At 40.7% G+C, this 17592-nt stretch overlaps 1 protein-coding gene across 2 annotated transcripts in view; it reads left to right on the forward strand.

Annotated features, from left to right (window-relative positions):
• Positions 1-17592, forward strand: part of LOC126234535 (von Willebrand factor C and EGF domain-containing protein-like) — a 138820-nt gene that overhangs the window by 57628 nt on the left and 63600 nt on the right. For both annotated transcript variants that reach the window (XM_049943231.1, XM_049943232.1), the window contains exon 4: positions 10229-10347. In XM_049943231.1, the coding sequence (XP_049799188.1) occupies positions 10229-10347 (119 nt within the window). The remainder of the gene's footprint in view (positions 1-10228; positions 10348-17592) is intronic.

A 17592-nucleotide genomic window follows, 5' to 3' on the forward strand; every position in this document is an offset into this window, starting at 1 on the left:
TTCTGCCCCATCCACAAATGATGGTGGTAGTCTGTGTGTTAGGCACTGCATGAAATCAAGACACCCGTATAGAAACTGGCTCTGAAGTGAGCGTGATTCCTAGGAAACTGCCACAAATGGAACATACTACATCTGCCATCCACCCGCATGTTGCAAATAACACTTCTGTCACACTATTTATGATGTCAGGTGCACTGTGTACCTCAGTTCATATGAGAAATTTACATGGCAGTTTGTGGTTGCATATGTTCACAAACTGATCTTGGGCACAGATTTTCTCTGTCTGTTTCACCTCTCCTCTGACTGATCGTGGGATCCTTAGGGCTAAACCAGCATTGGAGACTCTGTACCCAGAATCACTGGCAGTCCACCAGGGGGACTTCACCAGTACAGGCCCCTTCAAACTTTACATATGACATCTGCCTACAACTATTAATGACTATTGGGCTTTGTTGTCTGAACTACAAGCAGTGATGAAGAGCTGTGAACAAAAAATGAAGAGGAGGTTTGGGCTAAACATTTAGAATTATAAGTGGAAACTGGCACATTCGTTAGGTTGGGAACTGGATGTTACACAATCTTACTTAAGGCAATCCAAGGGGAATACCACCACTGTATGCAAATTCCTGCCACAAACAAGACAGCACCTGGCTGAGATGTCAATGGACTGCACATGTTAACAGTTGGTACAGACCACACCTCGTCACTCACAAAAAATACAGGTCAGTGTGGTGAACTTCATTAATAGTGTGCATGCACCTACTATGTGTGGCCCCTGTGTTCCCTACACAGTGTGTGTGATGTGTAAACAGAGAGGAGTCAAACATGAATCCATACCCAGGGTCCAATTTGGTGTTAACTGTGCTTTGACAAAAGACCTTTAAGCTTCAGTAGCAGAGATTTTATGTGGGGAGTGATTAAACCTACAGGCAGATTCCATCACTCCAGTACAGCCACTGGCCACTACAAAGTTGCCAGCCCTAGGGCCAGTTGTACAGTCTAGGGATAAATCCAGGGATAAATAACAGAGGAATAGACTAACCACACGTTAACTTGGGGTGCACATTTTATGATGTCATTTTATTCCCTGCTTAGTTATTCCTAAAACAGCACACCTGACAGTTAAGATGGTAACAAGTGAATAGCACCCTGGGTATTTACTTCTACATTATTTTGTATTTACTTAGTTGTTGCCTGTAGGAAATAGCATGTCGGATGAGTCATAAGTGTTCTAGGTCACAAATATATTTGCTTGAGGATGCCTAGAGGCTGGTAGATACTGTAAATTAGGTAGTGTAGTAGAAAACACAAAAACTGCTGCAGACTCATTCAAGGAAAATTAGTGGAAAACATTTAACTAAATTGTTAGGGTACTTATATGCATAACAATATAATGAATATCTAAAAACAAAGATGATGTGACTTACCAAACAAAAGCGCTGGCACGTCGATAGACACACAAACATACACACAAAATTCAAGCTTTCGCAACAAACTGTTGCCTCATCAGGAAAGAGGGAAGGAGAGGGAAAGACGAAAGGATGTGGGTTTTAAGGGAGAGGGTAAGGAGTCATTCCAATCCCGGGAGCGGAAAGACTTACCTTAGGGGGGAAAAAAGGACGGGTATACACTCGCGCGTCCACACACACACACACACACACACATATCCATCCACACATATACACACACAAGCAGACATCTCACAAGCAGACATTGAAATGTGTGTGTGTGTGTGTGTGTGTGTGTGTGTGTGTGTGTGTGTGTGTGTGTGTGTGTGTGTGTGTATACCCGTCCTTTTTTCCCCCTAAGGAAAGTATTCCCGCTCCCGGGATTGGAATGACTCCTTACCCTCTCCCTTAAAACCCACATCCTTTCGTCTTTCCCTCTCCTTCCCTCTTTCCTGATGAGGCAACAGTTTGTTGCGAAAGCTTGAATTTTGTGTGTATGTTTGTGTTTGTTTGTGTGTGTATCGACGTGCCAGCGCTTTCGTTTGGTAAGTCACATCATCTTTGTTTTTAGATATTTTTTTCCCACGTGGAATGTTTCCCTCTATTATATTAACAATATAATGATTCATATTGAAATTAGTTAAAGGATCAGGTATTTGTTGCTTGATCAGTAAGTAATTTCTAGATTTCTGAATAAAGTATGTGAAAAGATATGCATCAGTTTCCATTCACAAACAACTTCACTTATGTTGACAAGAGGAAATACGAGTATTATGCACAGAAAAGGTAGCAGAGGCTATATATTGGTGGCACCCTATACATGTAATGTTAGTTCCAAATTTTGTGCAATGAAATAAAAGATTTGATAAAATTGTCAACAGCACACCAGTCTGTTTGATTCAGATGTACCATTTCTACACATAATAGTATTCCATCAAATGTAGCTGTATGGTAGGTGGCGAAATGTAAGTAGGCACATAATACAGAAGCAACTGTGAAATTCTGTCTGCTTTGTGAAATAGTTGGTCTTTCCAGTCTTGCCAATGAACTTTGACAACATGGGTATCATGGAGATTAATTTGACTGAAAATTCTGAGAAGTACTGGCTAGCTTGCTGTTGTATTTACATCTTAAAATGATTAATTCATTACAGCAAAACAATGAATGTTCTACACAGAATGCCCTTCCTGAATTATTGAACGCTATTTGTGCATCCACTTTAGCAGTTCTTTGGCATACATAAATCCCGTTTATATTATGTGGTGATTATTGATTATATTGAGGATATGTATGAGGGATAAGATACCAGCCTTTACAATAAGCAATCATTATCTTTTTTTTACAATCCAGGGGTAGAAATGTACCTATGGCAAATATCAAACTGAAGGCTGTTGTTAATGTATCTCACCTTAATTGTACAAAATTGTACAAATTGTACAAACAGTGTCTAAAAATAAATTTAAGACAACATGGGTCAATGGATCAAAGGTAAAGCATTTTACTCAGCTGATGAATATAAAGATTGCAATATGGCAGATTTGCTGTTTTAACATAGAGAAAGGTACCTCTGCCTGTAGTAGGACCTAAATTTGGAAAAAACTATATATAACATATAGGCATAATAGACCTATATTGAGTGCTCTATATTTGTATCAATAGCTTAGGATAATGACATAGTGTTATCAACATGTATATGATAATGACACAGCGTCATCAACATGAATACTCCCCACTTAATATAAATTTGTATAATGTTTTCTTTTTTATTGTAAAATTAACAATATATAAAATTCCAAATGTGTGCTATTGTACTACACTAACATTCATATGATTTATATATACATTGTTCTGAGAATATAACCATCTTTATATTGTAATTGAACTTATTGACAAAGCCCATTGTATGAGAAAATACTGAACGGCTAATAAAGATTCTTATTCTTAAATGTTAGAACTGTAAGTATTTCATACATAATTTTGGCTTGTGCAGTCATCTCCAGCAGCTATATGTAATCTGGGAGGCAAGACACCTTTATGGTAATCTTCCTTTTTTCTAGTCATCTCGGCTTAAAACAGTAAGCTTTGTTTTCAGAGTAACAATACTTACTTTCAAATGCAAAAAAATCAGCAGAGCTCTAGATGGTGCAGCTTCAAATGTAGCTTCACAAGAACCAGAGAAGGGAAGGAGGACTGTATTGGTTGAAAAAAGAACACAAAGCTCAAAATTAGGATCAGAAAATAGAAATTAAAACATATCATTTCAGAATAAAAGTATATTAATTTACATTTGTTCACTTTATTTTCATTTAATTACATCAGAGAACTGAAATAATTAAAAAACTGTCTCTTGTGTGTGTTGACCATTGTCATACACATCCCTTTTATAATCCTGCTGGCTGTCTCCTTGTCAGTTCCAGTTAAGTCTCCAATGGACAGAAGGAAACGACCAGAGGCAAAATATCTTTGTGTCAGTAGTGGCTGCTCCATTGGAGGGACAGTCATTTCTGAAAGAAAGAAAAGAATGACATGAGACAATTAAAGAGAAATTTAAAAACATAGCTTGACAGCCATTCCTTCCACAGTCATGATTATGCAGATTGTTGAGTCCAATAAAGACTGTTTCACTCTCAAATTCTACAAATAGTATCCATCTCTTGACCATGTCCCTGCCTTTAAACAGCTTTGTGCCCAGGCCCATTATATAATTAAACGCATTTTTTGGAATGACATGTCACTATCATAGGGGTACATACTCCCTCTTTGCAGGTATGGGGAGAGATCAAGCGCATATTTGGCCACCGTCCTGCTACAGGTGTCTTGAGAATTCCCCTGAATGATTATATCCTCACCAGTCTGGACTCAATTGCTGAGCATTTTGCTCAGGCTACAGTGTCAGTCCATTGTCTGCCCGTGTTCCATCTTCTTTTGTCACCTGCAGCCTTATGACACACTGTTTAGTGATTGGGAATTTGCCAGTGCCCTGGACAAGACTGAATACAGAACCAAATGCTTCAACACTTGTTGGTTGATAGACGTCATGTACTTGCCCTTTTCAACTCTTTCTGGAGCAAGGGAGAAGTTTCTTCCCAGTGGCAAGAAAGTGTTGTTATTCCAGTTCTGAAAATCAGGTAAACTGCCTCTTCAGATGGGCAGCTATTGTTCAGTCAGTTTAATCAGTGCCCTCTGCAAGTTACTTGAATGAATGTATGGTGAGTCAAAGGCTGTATGGGATCCTTGAATCCCAGGACCTTTTGTCTTCAACTCGGGGCGATTTTCACTGAGGCCTTACTAGTGCAGAAAATTTAGTGCACCTGGCATCTGCTATCCAAATATCTTTTGCACAGCATCGACACCTCGTTGCTCATCTTTGAACTGCATAAAGCTTGATGCCACATGGCGCCACCACATCCTTGGTGTCACCTTCAACATTACAGATTTTTGTTCAGAACTTTCTTTCCTGTTGTACTTTCAAGTAAAGGTTGGTGCCTGTCTTAGCACCTCTCATCTGCAGGAGAATGGTGTTCCATAGGGTTCTGTTTTGAGTTCCCTCATTTTTTAGTGGCTATCTACATCTATCTACATCTATACTCCACGAGCCACCTTACGGTGTGTGGCGGAGGGTACTTATTGTACCACTATCTGATCCCCCCTTCCCTGTTCCATTCACGAATTGTGCGTGGGAAGAACGACTGCTTGTAAGTCTCCATATTTGCTCTAATTTCTCGGATCTTTTCGTTGTGATCATTACGCGAGATATATGTGGGCGGTAGTAATATGTTGCCCATCTCTTCCCGGAATGTGCTCTCTCGTAATTTCGATAATAAACCTCTCCGTATTGCGTAACGCCTTTCTTGAAGTGTCCGCCACTGGAGCTTGTTCAGCATCTCCGTAACGCTCTCGCGCTGACTAAATGTCCCCATGACGAATCGCGCTGCTTTTCGCTGGATCATGTCTATCTCTTCTATTAATCCAACCTGGTAAGGGTCCCATACTGATGAGCAATACTCAAGAATCGGACGAACAAGCGTTTTGTAAGCTACTTCTTTCGTCGATGAGTCACATTTTCTTAGAATTCTTCCTATGAATCTCAACCTGGCGCCTGCTTTTCCCACTATTTGTTTTATGTGATCATTCCACTTCAGATCGCTCCGGATAGTAACTCCTAAGTATTTTACGGTCGTTACCGCTTCCAATGATTTACCACCTATGGCATAATCGTACTGGAATGGATTTCTGCCCCTATGTATGCGCATTATATTACATTTATCTACGTTTAGGGAAAGCTGCCAGCTGTCGCACCATTCATTAATCCTCTGCAGGTCTTCCTGGAGTACGTACGAGTCTTCTGATGTTGCTACTTTCTTGTAGACAACCGTGTCATCTGCAAATAGCCTCACGGAGCTACCGATGTTGTCAACTAAGTCATTTATGTATATTGTAAACAATAAAGGTCCTATCACGCTTCCTTGCGGTACTCCCGAAATTACATCTGCAGATTTTGAACCGTTAAGAATGACATGTTGTGTTCTTTCTTCTAGGAAATCCTGAATCCAATCACAAACCTGGTCCGATATTCCGTAAGCTCGTATTTTTTTCACTAAACGTAAGTGCGGAACCGTATCAAATGCCTTCCTGAAGTCCAGGAATACGGCATCAATCTGCTCGCCAGTGTCTACGGCACTGTGAATTTCTTGGGCAAATAGGGCGAGCTGAGTTTCACATGATCTCTGTTTGCGGAATCCATGTTGGTTATGATGAAGGAGATTTGTATTATCTAAGAACGTCATAATACGAGAACACAAAACATGTTCCATTATTCTACAACAGATTGACGTAAGCGAAATAGGCCTATAATTATTCGCATCTGATTTATGACCCTTCTTGAAAATGGGAACGACCTGCGCTTTCTTCCAGTCGCTAGGTACTTTACGTTCTTCCAGAGATCTACGATAAATTGCTGATAGAAAGGGGGCAAGTTCTTTAGCATAATCACTGTAGAATCTTACGGGTATCTCGTCTGGTCCGGATGCTTTTCCGCTACTAAGTGATAGCAGTTGTTTTTCAATTCCGATATCATTTATTTCAATATTTTCCATTTTGGCGTCCGTGCGACGGCTGAAGTCAGGGACCGTGTTATGATTTTCCGCAGTGAAACAGTTTCGGAACACTGAATTCAGTATTTCTGCCTTTCTTCGGTCGTCCTCTGTTTCGGTGCCATCGTGGTCAACGAGTGACTGAATAGGGGATTTAGATCCGCTTACCGATTTTACATATGACCAAAACTTTTTAGGGTTCTTGTTTAGATTGTTTGCCAATGTTTTATGTTCGAATTCGTTGAATGCTCCTCTCATTGCTCTCTTTACGCTCTTTTTCGCTTCGTTCAGCTTTTCCTTATCAGCTATGATTCGACTACTCTTAAACCTATGATGAAGCTTTCTTTGTTTCCGTAGTACCTTTCGTACATGATTGTTATACCACGGTGGATCTTTCCCCTCGCTTTGGACCTTAGTCGGTACGAACTTATCTAAGGCGTACTGGACGATGTTTCTGAATGGTGTGGTGGCAGCTGTGGGACCTACAGTGTCCCCCTCTTTGTTTGCCAATGACTTTTGAATTTATTTTTGTTCATCTTTGATGGGTGTTGCTGAAGGCAGACTGCAGGAAGCAATATGCAGAGAATGATGTTGGACTCTTACTCATTGCTTTCGCTGCCAAGACCTGTATTATATATTCCTGCCATTGCAGTACAATGCACCCTCATTAGGATCTGTACCTTGGCCAGCCCATCGATGTGGTGCACTCTCATAATTTTTTGCAACTGGTCTTTGGTGCCCAGTTAACATAGCTTCCCCATCTTCAACTCCCTTAGCTGCCTCAGCAATATCAACTGGGGAGTGGTCCACACTACTTCTCTTGGGTCTACAAAGCATTGGTCCAGACTTCTCTTTATTACTGGAATATGGAATATGGCTTCATGTCACCTTCAGTGTTACAGATGCTGGCCCTGATAAACCGTTGTGGAGTATGATTGGCAACTGCTGCTTTTAGGACTAGCCCTGTGGTCAGCCTCCTAGTGGAGGCAGGGGTTCCACCACTGCAGGTTCTGTGCAAACAATAGATGAGCACTTACACACTATGCATCCATTGCTGTCCAGAGCACCTGAGCCCCCATCTCCTCTTTCCAGATGCAGGGATCTGCCTCCTGCAATACAGCCCAGGTCTGGGGTTTGTGACTGCCATCCGCACTTGGCCCCTTTGGTCACAACTCCAGCTCTCCCCTCTCCCACCTTTTCTCTGGGCCCTCTCACACCCACACATACACTTCTGTGATGCATTCATCATCCATAGCTCTTGACCTATCACAAGGTCTGAAAAACTCCACTTCACCTGAAGACCTCCACTACCAATTCTTTCCATTCTCAGCACATTTTGGAGCTCAGAAGTAATCTATACTGATGGTTTGAAGGTCACCAGTCTCACTGGCTTTGCTTATGTTCTTGTGGGACGTAATGACCTATGCTTCTTGCTTGATGGCTGCAGTGTTTTCACTGCAGAGTTGGTAGCCCTGTCTCATGCTCTTGAGCATATCCATTTTTGCACTGGTGAGACATTTCTCACGTGCATCAACTGCTTAAGCAGTTTACAAGTTCTTGACAAGGGTAACCCTCACCATCCCTTGGTTCTGACTATCAAATATTCCCTTTTTGCCCTAAAACAATGTGAGTGCTTGGTGGTTTTTTCTGGACACTGGGTCATGTTGGATCCTGGGGAAAGAACTCGCTGATAAGCTGGCCAAATTGGCTACCAGCAAGCCATGTCTTGGGATCGGTATTCTGGCACCAGACCTTCAATCAGTATTATGCCATCAAGATCTAAGGATTTGGAATATAGAATTGTATACTCTGACTTTGCTGAACAAACTATGTATGATAAAGGTGATCACAAATTTGTGGAGGTCCTCCACAGAGGCATCTTGCAAGGAATCCATCACCCTTTGCTGACTTCTCATTAGCCATACTAGGCTGGCTGGGGGTCACCTCATCTACCATGAGGATCTGCCCCACTGTCGTTGTGGTGCCTGTTTACAGTTGTCCACATTTTTCTGGACTGTCTTAATGTAGCCACTCCGTGGGGGATTCGTAATCTTCCTGACTTGCAACTCTTCGTGGTAGCAAATGATGCCTCAGCAGCTGACCTGATTTGATGGTTTATTTGTGAGGTGGATTTTTATCTCTGTCTCTAAGGGAGGGTGCCTCAGCATTGTCATCCCATTTAGGAGTTTACAGGATGCCCTTTTGCCTCCTCTGACCTCGTGAGGCAGTGGCTGTCAGGGCTTGGTGGTCTGCTGCAGCCCTTGCCCTACCTGTACTTTTGCTATTCTTCCATTTCTCATGTGTTCATTCTGACTTGGTGTTCCTCTGTTTTCATGTTCTATCTCACCCAGTCCATGTTGCTAATTTTTGCTGTGTATTGTTGGATGGGGGTGCCTCTGGTAAGTGGCAGGGTGTATGTACCCCACTGTAGTTTTCTTCATTGAGAGCCTCTGGGTGCTATCTGGACAGGACAACTCACCCACCTTCCTTTCCCCCTTTCTTCATCTTTGTTCCTTTTCTCTAGGCTTTTTTCACCTTCAGTAGACCTTGGGGTTTTCTTTCCTTGGATTTTGCACACTAGGCCCTTCATTGGTGTGTAGTTTTGTTGACTTACCTGTTCCAGATAGGAGGGACTAATGACCTCATAGTGTGGTTCCTTTAATCCTCAAGGCAACTAATCAACCAAATGACACCAAAGTAAAATGTGAAAATCAACTGAAAAGTTTCTCCTAGAGAACTCCTATTCAGTAGAATAATTTCTATGATTGTAATGTGTAATATGGGATGGGTAGGAATTACTAACTCACATCTGTATATTAGAAAACCAACCTTATAAATGTCAGCATGTAGCCATATTACAAATTAACTTGCAATGGGATGTAAAATGACTTGTTCAACACCATTATGATTTATAGTGCAAAACAAAATCAATCTCTCTCTCTCTCTCTCTCTCTCTCTCTTCTCCCCCCCCCCCCCTCCCCCCCTCCTTTCTCTTGGTGACAAACTTCTGGGTGTGCTATATGTTGATTGTTCTTCTCTCGCAACAGTATTCATTCTGACTTAAGTGAACTTTGCCTTTGTTGGGGTGTAATTAGTCACTAAACCTTCAGTAAGTTCTGCTGTTTCATCACTAGCAGGGCTTTCAGTACCCAATTCTTGTTTGTCTGCTACACAGCTAGACTTGGGATGAACTTCAGTGTCTCACTCCTGTCCTGTTTATCAAAGCTTAAGTATAGAAGATTATTCTCAACTATCATTTCTAAACTCATAGTATCTCTAGAAATCACATAAATACATTGTCACATCATCAGTTTCAACAGTGCCTGTAAAATACCCTTTCTTCTCACAGCTACAATCTTGAATAAATTATTTTAAAGTTATTGTTGTGTGAAATTTGTATTCAGTCTCAAACTTTCAGTGACTCTCTATTGTCATTTTCAGGAGATTTCTATAGACCATTTGGTGCTTTAATATGGCCAGTTATATAAAATACCCAGTGGCCTACAGAAATCTCCTGGTTATGAATGGAAGAAGCTGTAAAACCTTTATGGCTGAATACAAATATGACAGTACACGAACTCCATGAAACATTTATCAAAGTACCTAAATGTCTTTCTTTACAGTTATTTTCACTTGATATTGGAAATATATGTTTAAACATCTTTAACTATCATGTCTCACATTTAGGGCAGCTCTGAGCTGTATTACCAGTGAATGTCCAGAGCACTTGTTTGATGTGGAATTGCCAAAAGGTTGCTATCATACACATGAGTTGGACACCTGCTGTGCATCGGGTGAACTTTGTGGTGAGTTGACATAAAGACTCTTCCTCTTCTTGTGTAATGCCGGTTTTCATTGTTAACATAACTGTAATAGTGTTTCTGCATTATTTTTCATATACAGCATAAATTATTTTACCTAACTAAACAGTTAAAAAAAGATAACAGCAAATTGTATATTTTGGGCATCTGCAACTGAAGGTATTCATTCTTGACAAACTGGAAACGGACGTTGTATGATCCATTAATAGTACTGCCAGGTTAACAACATTAGTTGCATCTTCAACTACATCTAAATAAAGAAGAAAAGCATGTGAATGAATTTATATTTAATATCTCTGTTCATTTTTAAGTCCTTTTTCTGGTTTTAAAACTTAACTGTTCTTTTTAGTCACCTTCTTTTATGACCATCTCCTTCATTCCACCTGTTATAAGTTTTGATTTTCATCACTATTTCAAGAATTTATTGTGGGGGACATCTAGTGCACTCAACTTTTTCCTATAAATCATCTGCAATTAAGTAAGTTGACTCCTATATTTAAATTTGTTTTTGCCAGTTACAAATTGTATACCACATTACTTTTATTCTCCCTATATTCTTGCCATTTCTGCAATTTTTTTTTTTTTATAATTTTTAATTCTCTCATGTGCTAGTCTTAATTTTGACATACCTGAAGATACAACTCTGATGTTGTATAATCCTTTAGTAGTACCACCAGTTTCACAACAGCTGTTTGCCATTTAGTTTTCAAGAAAGTTAATGAGAGATCAGTTCCATTTATGAATATGAACATTAACATTTAAAATACAAAAATGAGACAAGTAATATGTGGGACAGAAGACTAACATCTATTTATCAGCCCCAAAAATAGGAATAATCCAGGTAGAACTGACTCATTCACACTAACAATTAAAAAATCTCTTGTTACCACATTTTTGAAATTTTGTCTCATACACTCATTGTGTTCTGTATATCCCATCAAGGAGGAGAACCTTCAGTGATGTAGAATGAATCAATATACACTTGAACAAAGGTGAGCAGTGACTATAAACTTGTGGGGACACAGTGTCGAGTAATATGTCTGTCCAGAGAACACACAAAAAACTGGAACATCTGGGTGGACTCCAGAGAAGTCAGTTCAGTTTAGGACCTTGCATCATATTGAGTGGCTGTATGCTGTGTTATGAGAATAAAGCAATATCATCACACCAATGTCATCTATGTTATTCCTAAGATCCCTGTACCTAGTAGGGAAACCTACCATATCAGTGATCCACGACAACTGTGTAAGAAGATGGGGAGACATTTCATTCAATATAATGATAATACACAGTAACAGTGCAGCCATCTTGCATCAGTTACATCGGCCACTATTGAACTTTGTATAATAATCAGTATCATGATTCAGCTGGACAAGTCGGACAAGGTATATGATATGACAATATGAATATGAACGATAACAAGACTCTTGCACCAAGTGCCTCAGCTGCTCTGTGAACACTATCAGCGAATATGACTGCCATGTATGGCAGAGTGCAACAGGACACACACTGCCTGGACATGATAACCAGATCTGCAACTGCACCCTGAGTACTCCACAATACTTAATTGGTTATAATGTTTTTCATGACTGCACTAGTGAAACCACAACTCATACTTCTGTTTTGAGACTCAGCACACAACCCAAGCTGCCTTCATTCTGGCCAGAACAATTGGCACTTTGGTCTGAGACAGTGGAATCTGTCTGTACCTCATTAGGAATTTTGGATGATCACTCTCATTTCATGACTTCAATTTGCCACTTAGCAGAGCATGCTGACAGTATGTGATATAATACTTGCCACATGAACAAAAGAAATATGAAGCATCAAAATCCACCTAACTCCAGTGATTGTCGCACACCCACAAACAACTAAAACAGGCAATCTGTGATGAACAAGTTGCCCATAAGATACTGCCCCATCTGTAGTGCCAACTATGGACACTACTTGCCATGACCCACACACCAGATGTGGCATTATGGAATTTATGGGTTGTCAAGCTTCTGCTATGGCTACAACTTACCATGATTGCTCATGAGATGGTGCTAAAGCAGCCGCTTTGGCTGGTGAACAGAATATTTGCTGTACTACAGCACAGACAACACAACAGTTCTGTGGACAATAACGTCCCACACAGTGCTAGATCTGAGCCAAACCACTCTGACACACATTGAAAGTGATGATGGTGATGTCACCACCCAGGCACCAAACTCACTCACATACCACTGTTCTCCACCAAGTGCTGTCACTGCCCTAAGGTTACCAAATTGCTGGTATTGTGCACAGTTTGGTGATACCACATGTAACTCCAAGCCTCCCTGCAGCTATGGCAAACTACTACACCTCCCCCCCCCCCCCCCCCTCCTTCCCAAACTCTAAACAGGGGTTGCAGTAGAAACACTGATCTTTGCTGACATGTCAAGCCACCAGTGCCTACAGTGCTTGGGACAAACATCCTTGGCACCAATTTCAGCACTGGGAGGAAGGCTCTATATATTTCGTCAAAGTGTGTGTCAATACTTCCTCACTGGTATGGGGTCAGACATCAGTATAGTACCAAGACGCACAAATGCAGCTATCTAGCACAACATCCCTAAAGCTCTGCTCTGCAAATGACTTGCCTATCTCTGTGCACAGAATCACTAGCTGTACCTTGGAACTAGTTTCAGATCAACAGTTCCCATGGAACTTCATTACAGATGTGAGTGAACCAGTCATAGGGATAGAGTTCCTACAGCACTTTCACCATATTTTTTAAAAAAATGCAGTGCTACTGCAGCAAGACATCAGGTGACTCATTCCAGGATTATTCACTCAAATGTTTCTTCGTGCACCAGAAACTACCTCAAGCTCTGTTGGGCATCAGCATGATGTCACTTAGTCTAACGAATTAAAGGAGTGTGTTATGACAATGTAGAACCTAATGATGAAACACCAACTTTATCTGGAGACTCAAAGCATAGGATGCACTTCTTGCTGACAATACAGTGCTTCAAAATGTACAGACGTGTCCACTGTACTTGTGCACAGGTGCAAACAATGCAAGAGCCTTTCACTCACACATCACACAGTTGATGTCAGCACTACCTGTGCCATGCTCACTCTGACAGATGATGCCCCACCATCACTATAACCCACAGCTGCACAGTCAATGACATTGAGAACACCACACTGAACAAAGGTCAGTAAGGCACATTCTGCCTCATCTCTGTGCATCAGATGAGTGTACCATACACTCATCCAACCAGTCAAAAGTGTATGTTCAACAATGTCCATCAATAATGGTACAGTACACTGAATTCTCTCAACACCCAGTCCACAGCCATCCACCATAAAGAACGGTGGCTGGCACGTGATACTTCCAGATTGCAAAGGTGGTGCTTGATGAACTTTCACAGTTAGGGATGGTCTGCCCTTCATACAGCCCATGGACTTCTACAATTAAACTTATACTGAAGTAGGATGAATCTGCAAGACTCTGCAGTGATTATGGAACTCTTAGTGCTCAAACAATGTAAAACAGTTGCCAGATCCCAAATAACCAAGACTTTAAATACTCTGTAGTGGGTGCAACTATTTTCAGTGTCACTGATTGCAGAAAAGCTTACTTTCAAATACCTATGAGCCCAGACAATGTCTCAAAGACAACAGTAACCACATATTGGGACTTTCTAATTTCCTCTTCCTGCCCTACAGATTAAAGAATGCAGCTCAAACTTGGCAGCAGTTCACTGATGGAGTTCTCTTCAAATTTTGTTTTTGTTGTGCTTACTTTGATGATATCCCAACATTTTCTGCCACCCCACACAACCACGAAAGGCATCTTGAACTAGTTCTAGCTGCCCTCTAGGATAAGGGCAGGGTCATAAATGACAATCACAATTGTGGAAAGCTGAAGTGAACTTTCTGACACTTATAAAATGCCGCAGGGATCAAACCCATCTCCAAATGAATGGTACTCTTTAAGCAGTTACCCTCCCCACAGAATTACTATGGCCTATGACACTAGGCATTGTAAAATTTTACTGATATCTGCTGCCACAGATGGCAGCAATACTGACCCCCCCCCTCCCCCCCCCCCCATCACACTGATGCTTTCACTAGAGAAAATACACAAGGAGAGAAGAAATTGGAATGGACTGATAAAATACAGGAGTTCTTCATACTAGCCACAGACTGCTTCATTTATTCTCAAAAAATTCATCTGTTCAACAAATTAAAATTGAAAGGAAAATTGACCTTACAAAGTAAGAGTTTTGCTGTTATTTAGGTGGGAGTGTTCAGGAGGTTCCATTTATGGTCCAAATGAAGGAAAGTCATGTGGACCTACCTTTAAGGTGTATTCATATGGACACAGGGTATAACAATGAGGAAGGGATATGGCCTGGAGTGAGTGATGATAGAACTGACAGACGAACAGCAGAAGACTAGACACAGGTTTGGTTTAGAAATATAACGGTATTTTCTGATAGAACAGGACTTGGGAATGGGTTTGAATGTAAATTAGAGGTGAAGGACCATATTCTATTTTTTGTAAAGCCCTACTGCATACTAGTTTCAAGACAAGAGGCTGTGTTAAAAAAAATCCGAAGTATTTTGGACTGGGAGTCATTGAGTGGTGCCAAAATGTGTATGACAACCACTTAATAGTAGTTGGGAAGAAAGAAGGTTCAAATGGTTCAAATGGCTCTGAGCACTATGGGACTCAACTGCTGAGGTCATTAGTCCCCTAGAACTTAGAACTAGTTAAACCTAACTAACCTAAGGACATCACAAACATCCATGCCCGAGGCAGGATTCGAACCTGCGACCGGAGCGGTCTTGCGGTTCCAGACTGCAGCGCCTTTAACCGCACGGCCACTTCGGCCGGCGAAGAAAGAAGGAACTGGGGGAATAGTGATTAATGCCCAACATTTGAATGAAATTTTAGTACAGCAGAATGATGGGGCAGGCAATATGGAGGAAATGTTACAAAAGTTTGACGGGACCAAGTACTAAACATTGGTAGAAATTACCTGCAGTTATTGGAAAATAATACTTGCTGAGTAGTCAGGAAAGTATACTGCCTTCCTTCATGAAGGAAAATGCTATCAGTTTTGGATGGTGCCTTTTGGATTGAACGTGACAATAAGTTTTCATTCGGGTAATGGATGATGTTAGGTAAGGCCTTGTTGAGTGGGATTAGCATTATGTGGATGCTATTTTGATTTCAAGCAAGAGATAAGAGAAGCATTGAGATTTGTTGACTGATGTACTATCTGCATTAGATAAAGAGGGGATTGATGTAAAATTAGCAAAATCAGAATTTTTTCAAGAAGTGAAGTTCTTGTAACATGTTATTAAGGAAATGGAGATAGCACCAGATCCTGAGTAGCTGAAAGTGAGAGGAACTGGCAGTGCCCACAAACCAAAAGCAATTGGAAGCTTTGTTGAGATTATTAGGCTTCTATTGCAAATTTGTTAGTGGGCACTTAATCAATGATTGATCTCTGATGCAGCTGCTTAAGAGGAATTACACACGGATGTCAACTGAGTGATAGGAGCAAGTGTTTAGAAGTCTGAAGGATGAACTTCTCTGTGGAAAAATATTGTACCATCCTGAATGTATTATCCAGTTTTGTATCACTTTAGATGCATGTGGGTATGGACTGGGTGTGGAAGTGTTTCAGAATGTACCCACATCAGAAGGAATGATTAAGCATAGGACAATTGTTTGGCTGTTGATCATTGGCAGCATCATAGAGGAATTGTAGTTTGTCTGAACTGGAAGCTCAGACTTCATTGTGGTGTGGGTGTTCCAGAAAATCAAACATTGCTTATTGGTAAACAAAACTGTTGTATTCATAGCTCACAAAGCATTCAGTTTTCTTAGAACTGGAGATAATGTAAGAGGTTGTGAGAATGTCATAAGACACTTTCTCAGATTCCAAGGGTAAGAGGGAATGACCAGGAGGTGGCACAGGACAAGGGTGAGATAAAAATATTATACTTTGAAAAAGAGAGAGATTAGAATGTGATTAGGAAGGTGTGTCAGAGCATTAGACATGAGGAGAATGCAGATTAAAACTTGAGGTTGCCCAAGCATTATTTGAACTCTGGTACTTATCAAAAGGTCAAGGTCTATCACACTCTGCACAAAGGTATTCTTTTAAGGAGGAAGTATGATGAAGTGGAAGACTGGAAACTATGCTTCCTGGTACATAATGTAGAGAAATTAATTGATAGTGGAAGAAAGTTACTGACTGTTTGGGCCATGCAAGTGAACTGCCAAGCTTCAAGGAAGTTCATATTTAACAACATGTGAGAAGGTGAAGGCAACTACCATATCAATTTGCCTGGAACTTGTGGTCTGGTGGAGAGCATTGTTGCCTCTGGATCATGGGATCCCGGGTTCGATTCCTGGCAGGCTTGAGGATTTTCTCTGCCTGGGGACTGGGTGTTTGTGTTGTCCTCATCATTTCATAATCATCATTCGTGACAGTGGCTAAATTGGATTGGGTAAAAAAGTTGGAACTATGTAAAAGTTGCAACTGTGTAAGGGTGCTGGTGACAGCACAGTTAAGTGCCCCACAAGCCAAACATCACCATCATGTCAATTAAGGGTTCGAGTCAAAGTGTACTCACCTCTAGACCTAACAAATTAATAGTAGAAGATTTGTTTGGCCCTTTTCCAGTGCCAAGAGGAGGGTGTAGAAAATTTTCCCCACAAAGGAAAATGAATGAGAGGGTTATGAGGGAACTGAATAGGAGTGATCAAAGAAAAGAGACTCAAAGAAATTTTGGCATGTATACCATGGGCCATTTAATGTAGCACACAAGCCCCATGAAAATGCATATTTACTGGTGTACACAAGATCTAAGAAGGAATTAGGTTTGGGAAAAATCATAGATTTGAAACCATATCCACAGGGAGGAAGTATGTGATTAGGACTATTGGAGGTAATCTTTCTCCATGCACACTTTATAGTAATTTAAATGCATTAAGGTAGAAACATTTAATCATATGGGATAGAACATGTGCTGATGTGGTTGGAACAAAAGGGATTACATAGAGTATTTCAGTTACTTAATCTGATAGTACCAATCAATATTATGTCATGTTTTATTACCTAACAGAGTGGGTGATGATTTCAGCAGATGTAGAGGAATGAACTTAAGAATGAGAGATTTTATCAATTAGCAAGTTAGTAGTGTGTTCAGTTTTGATTTACATCCAAGCTGGAAAATTTT

This window comes from Schistocerca nitens, chromosome 2, assembly GCF_023898315.1.
Source record: "Schistocerca nitens isolate TAMUIC-IGC-003100 chromosome 2, iqSchNite1.1, whole genome shotgun sequence".
Classification (NCBI taxonomy): Eukaryota; Metazoa; Arthropoda; class Insecta; order Orthoptera; family Acrididae; genus Schistocerca; species Schistocerca nitens.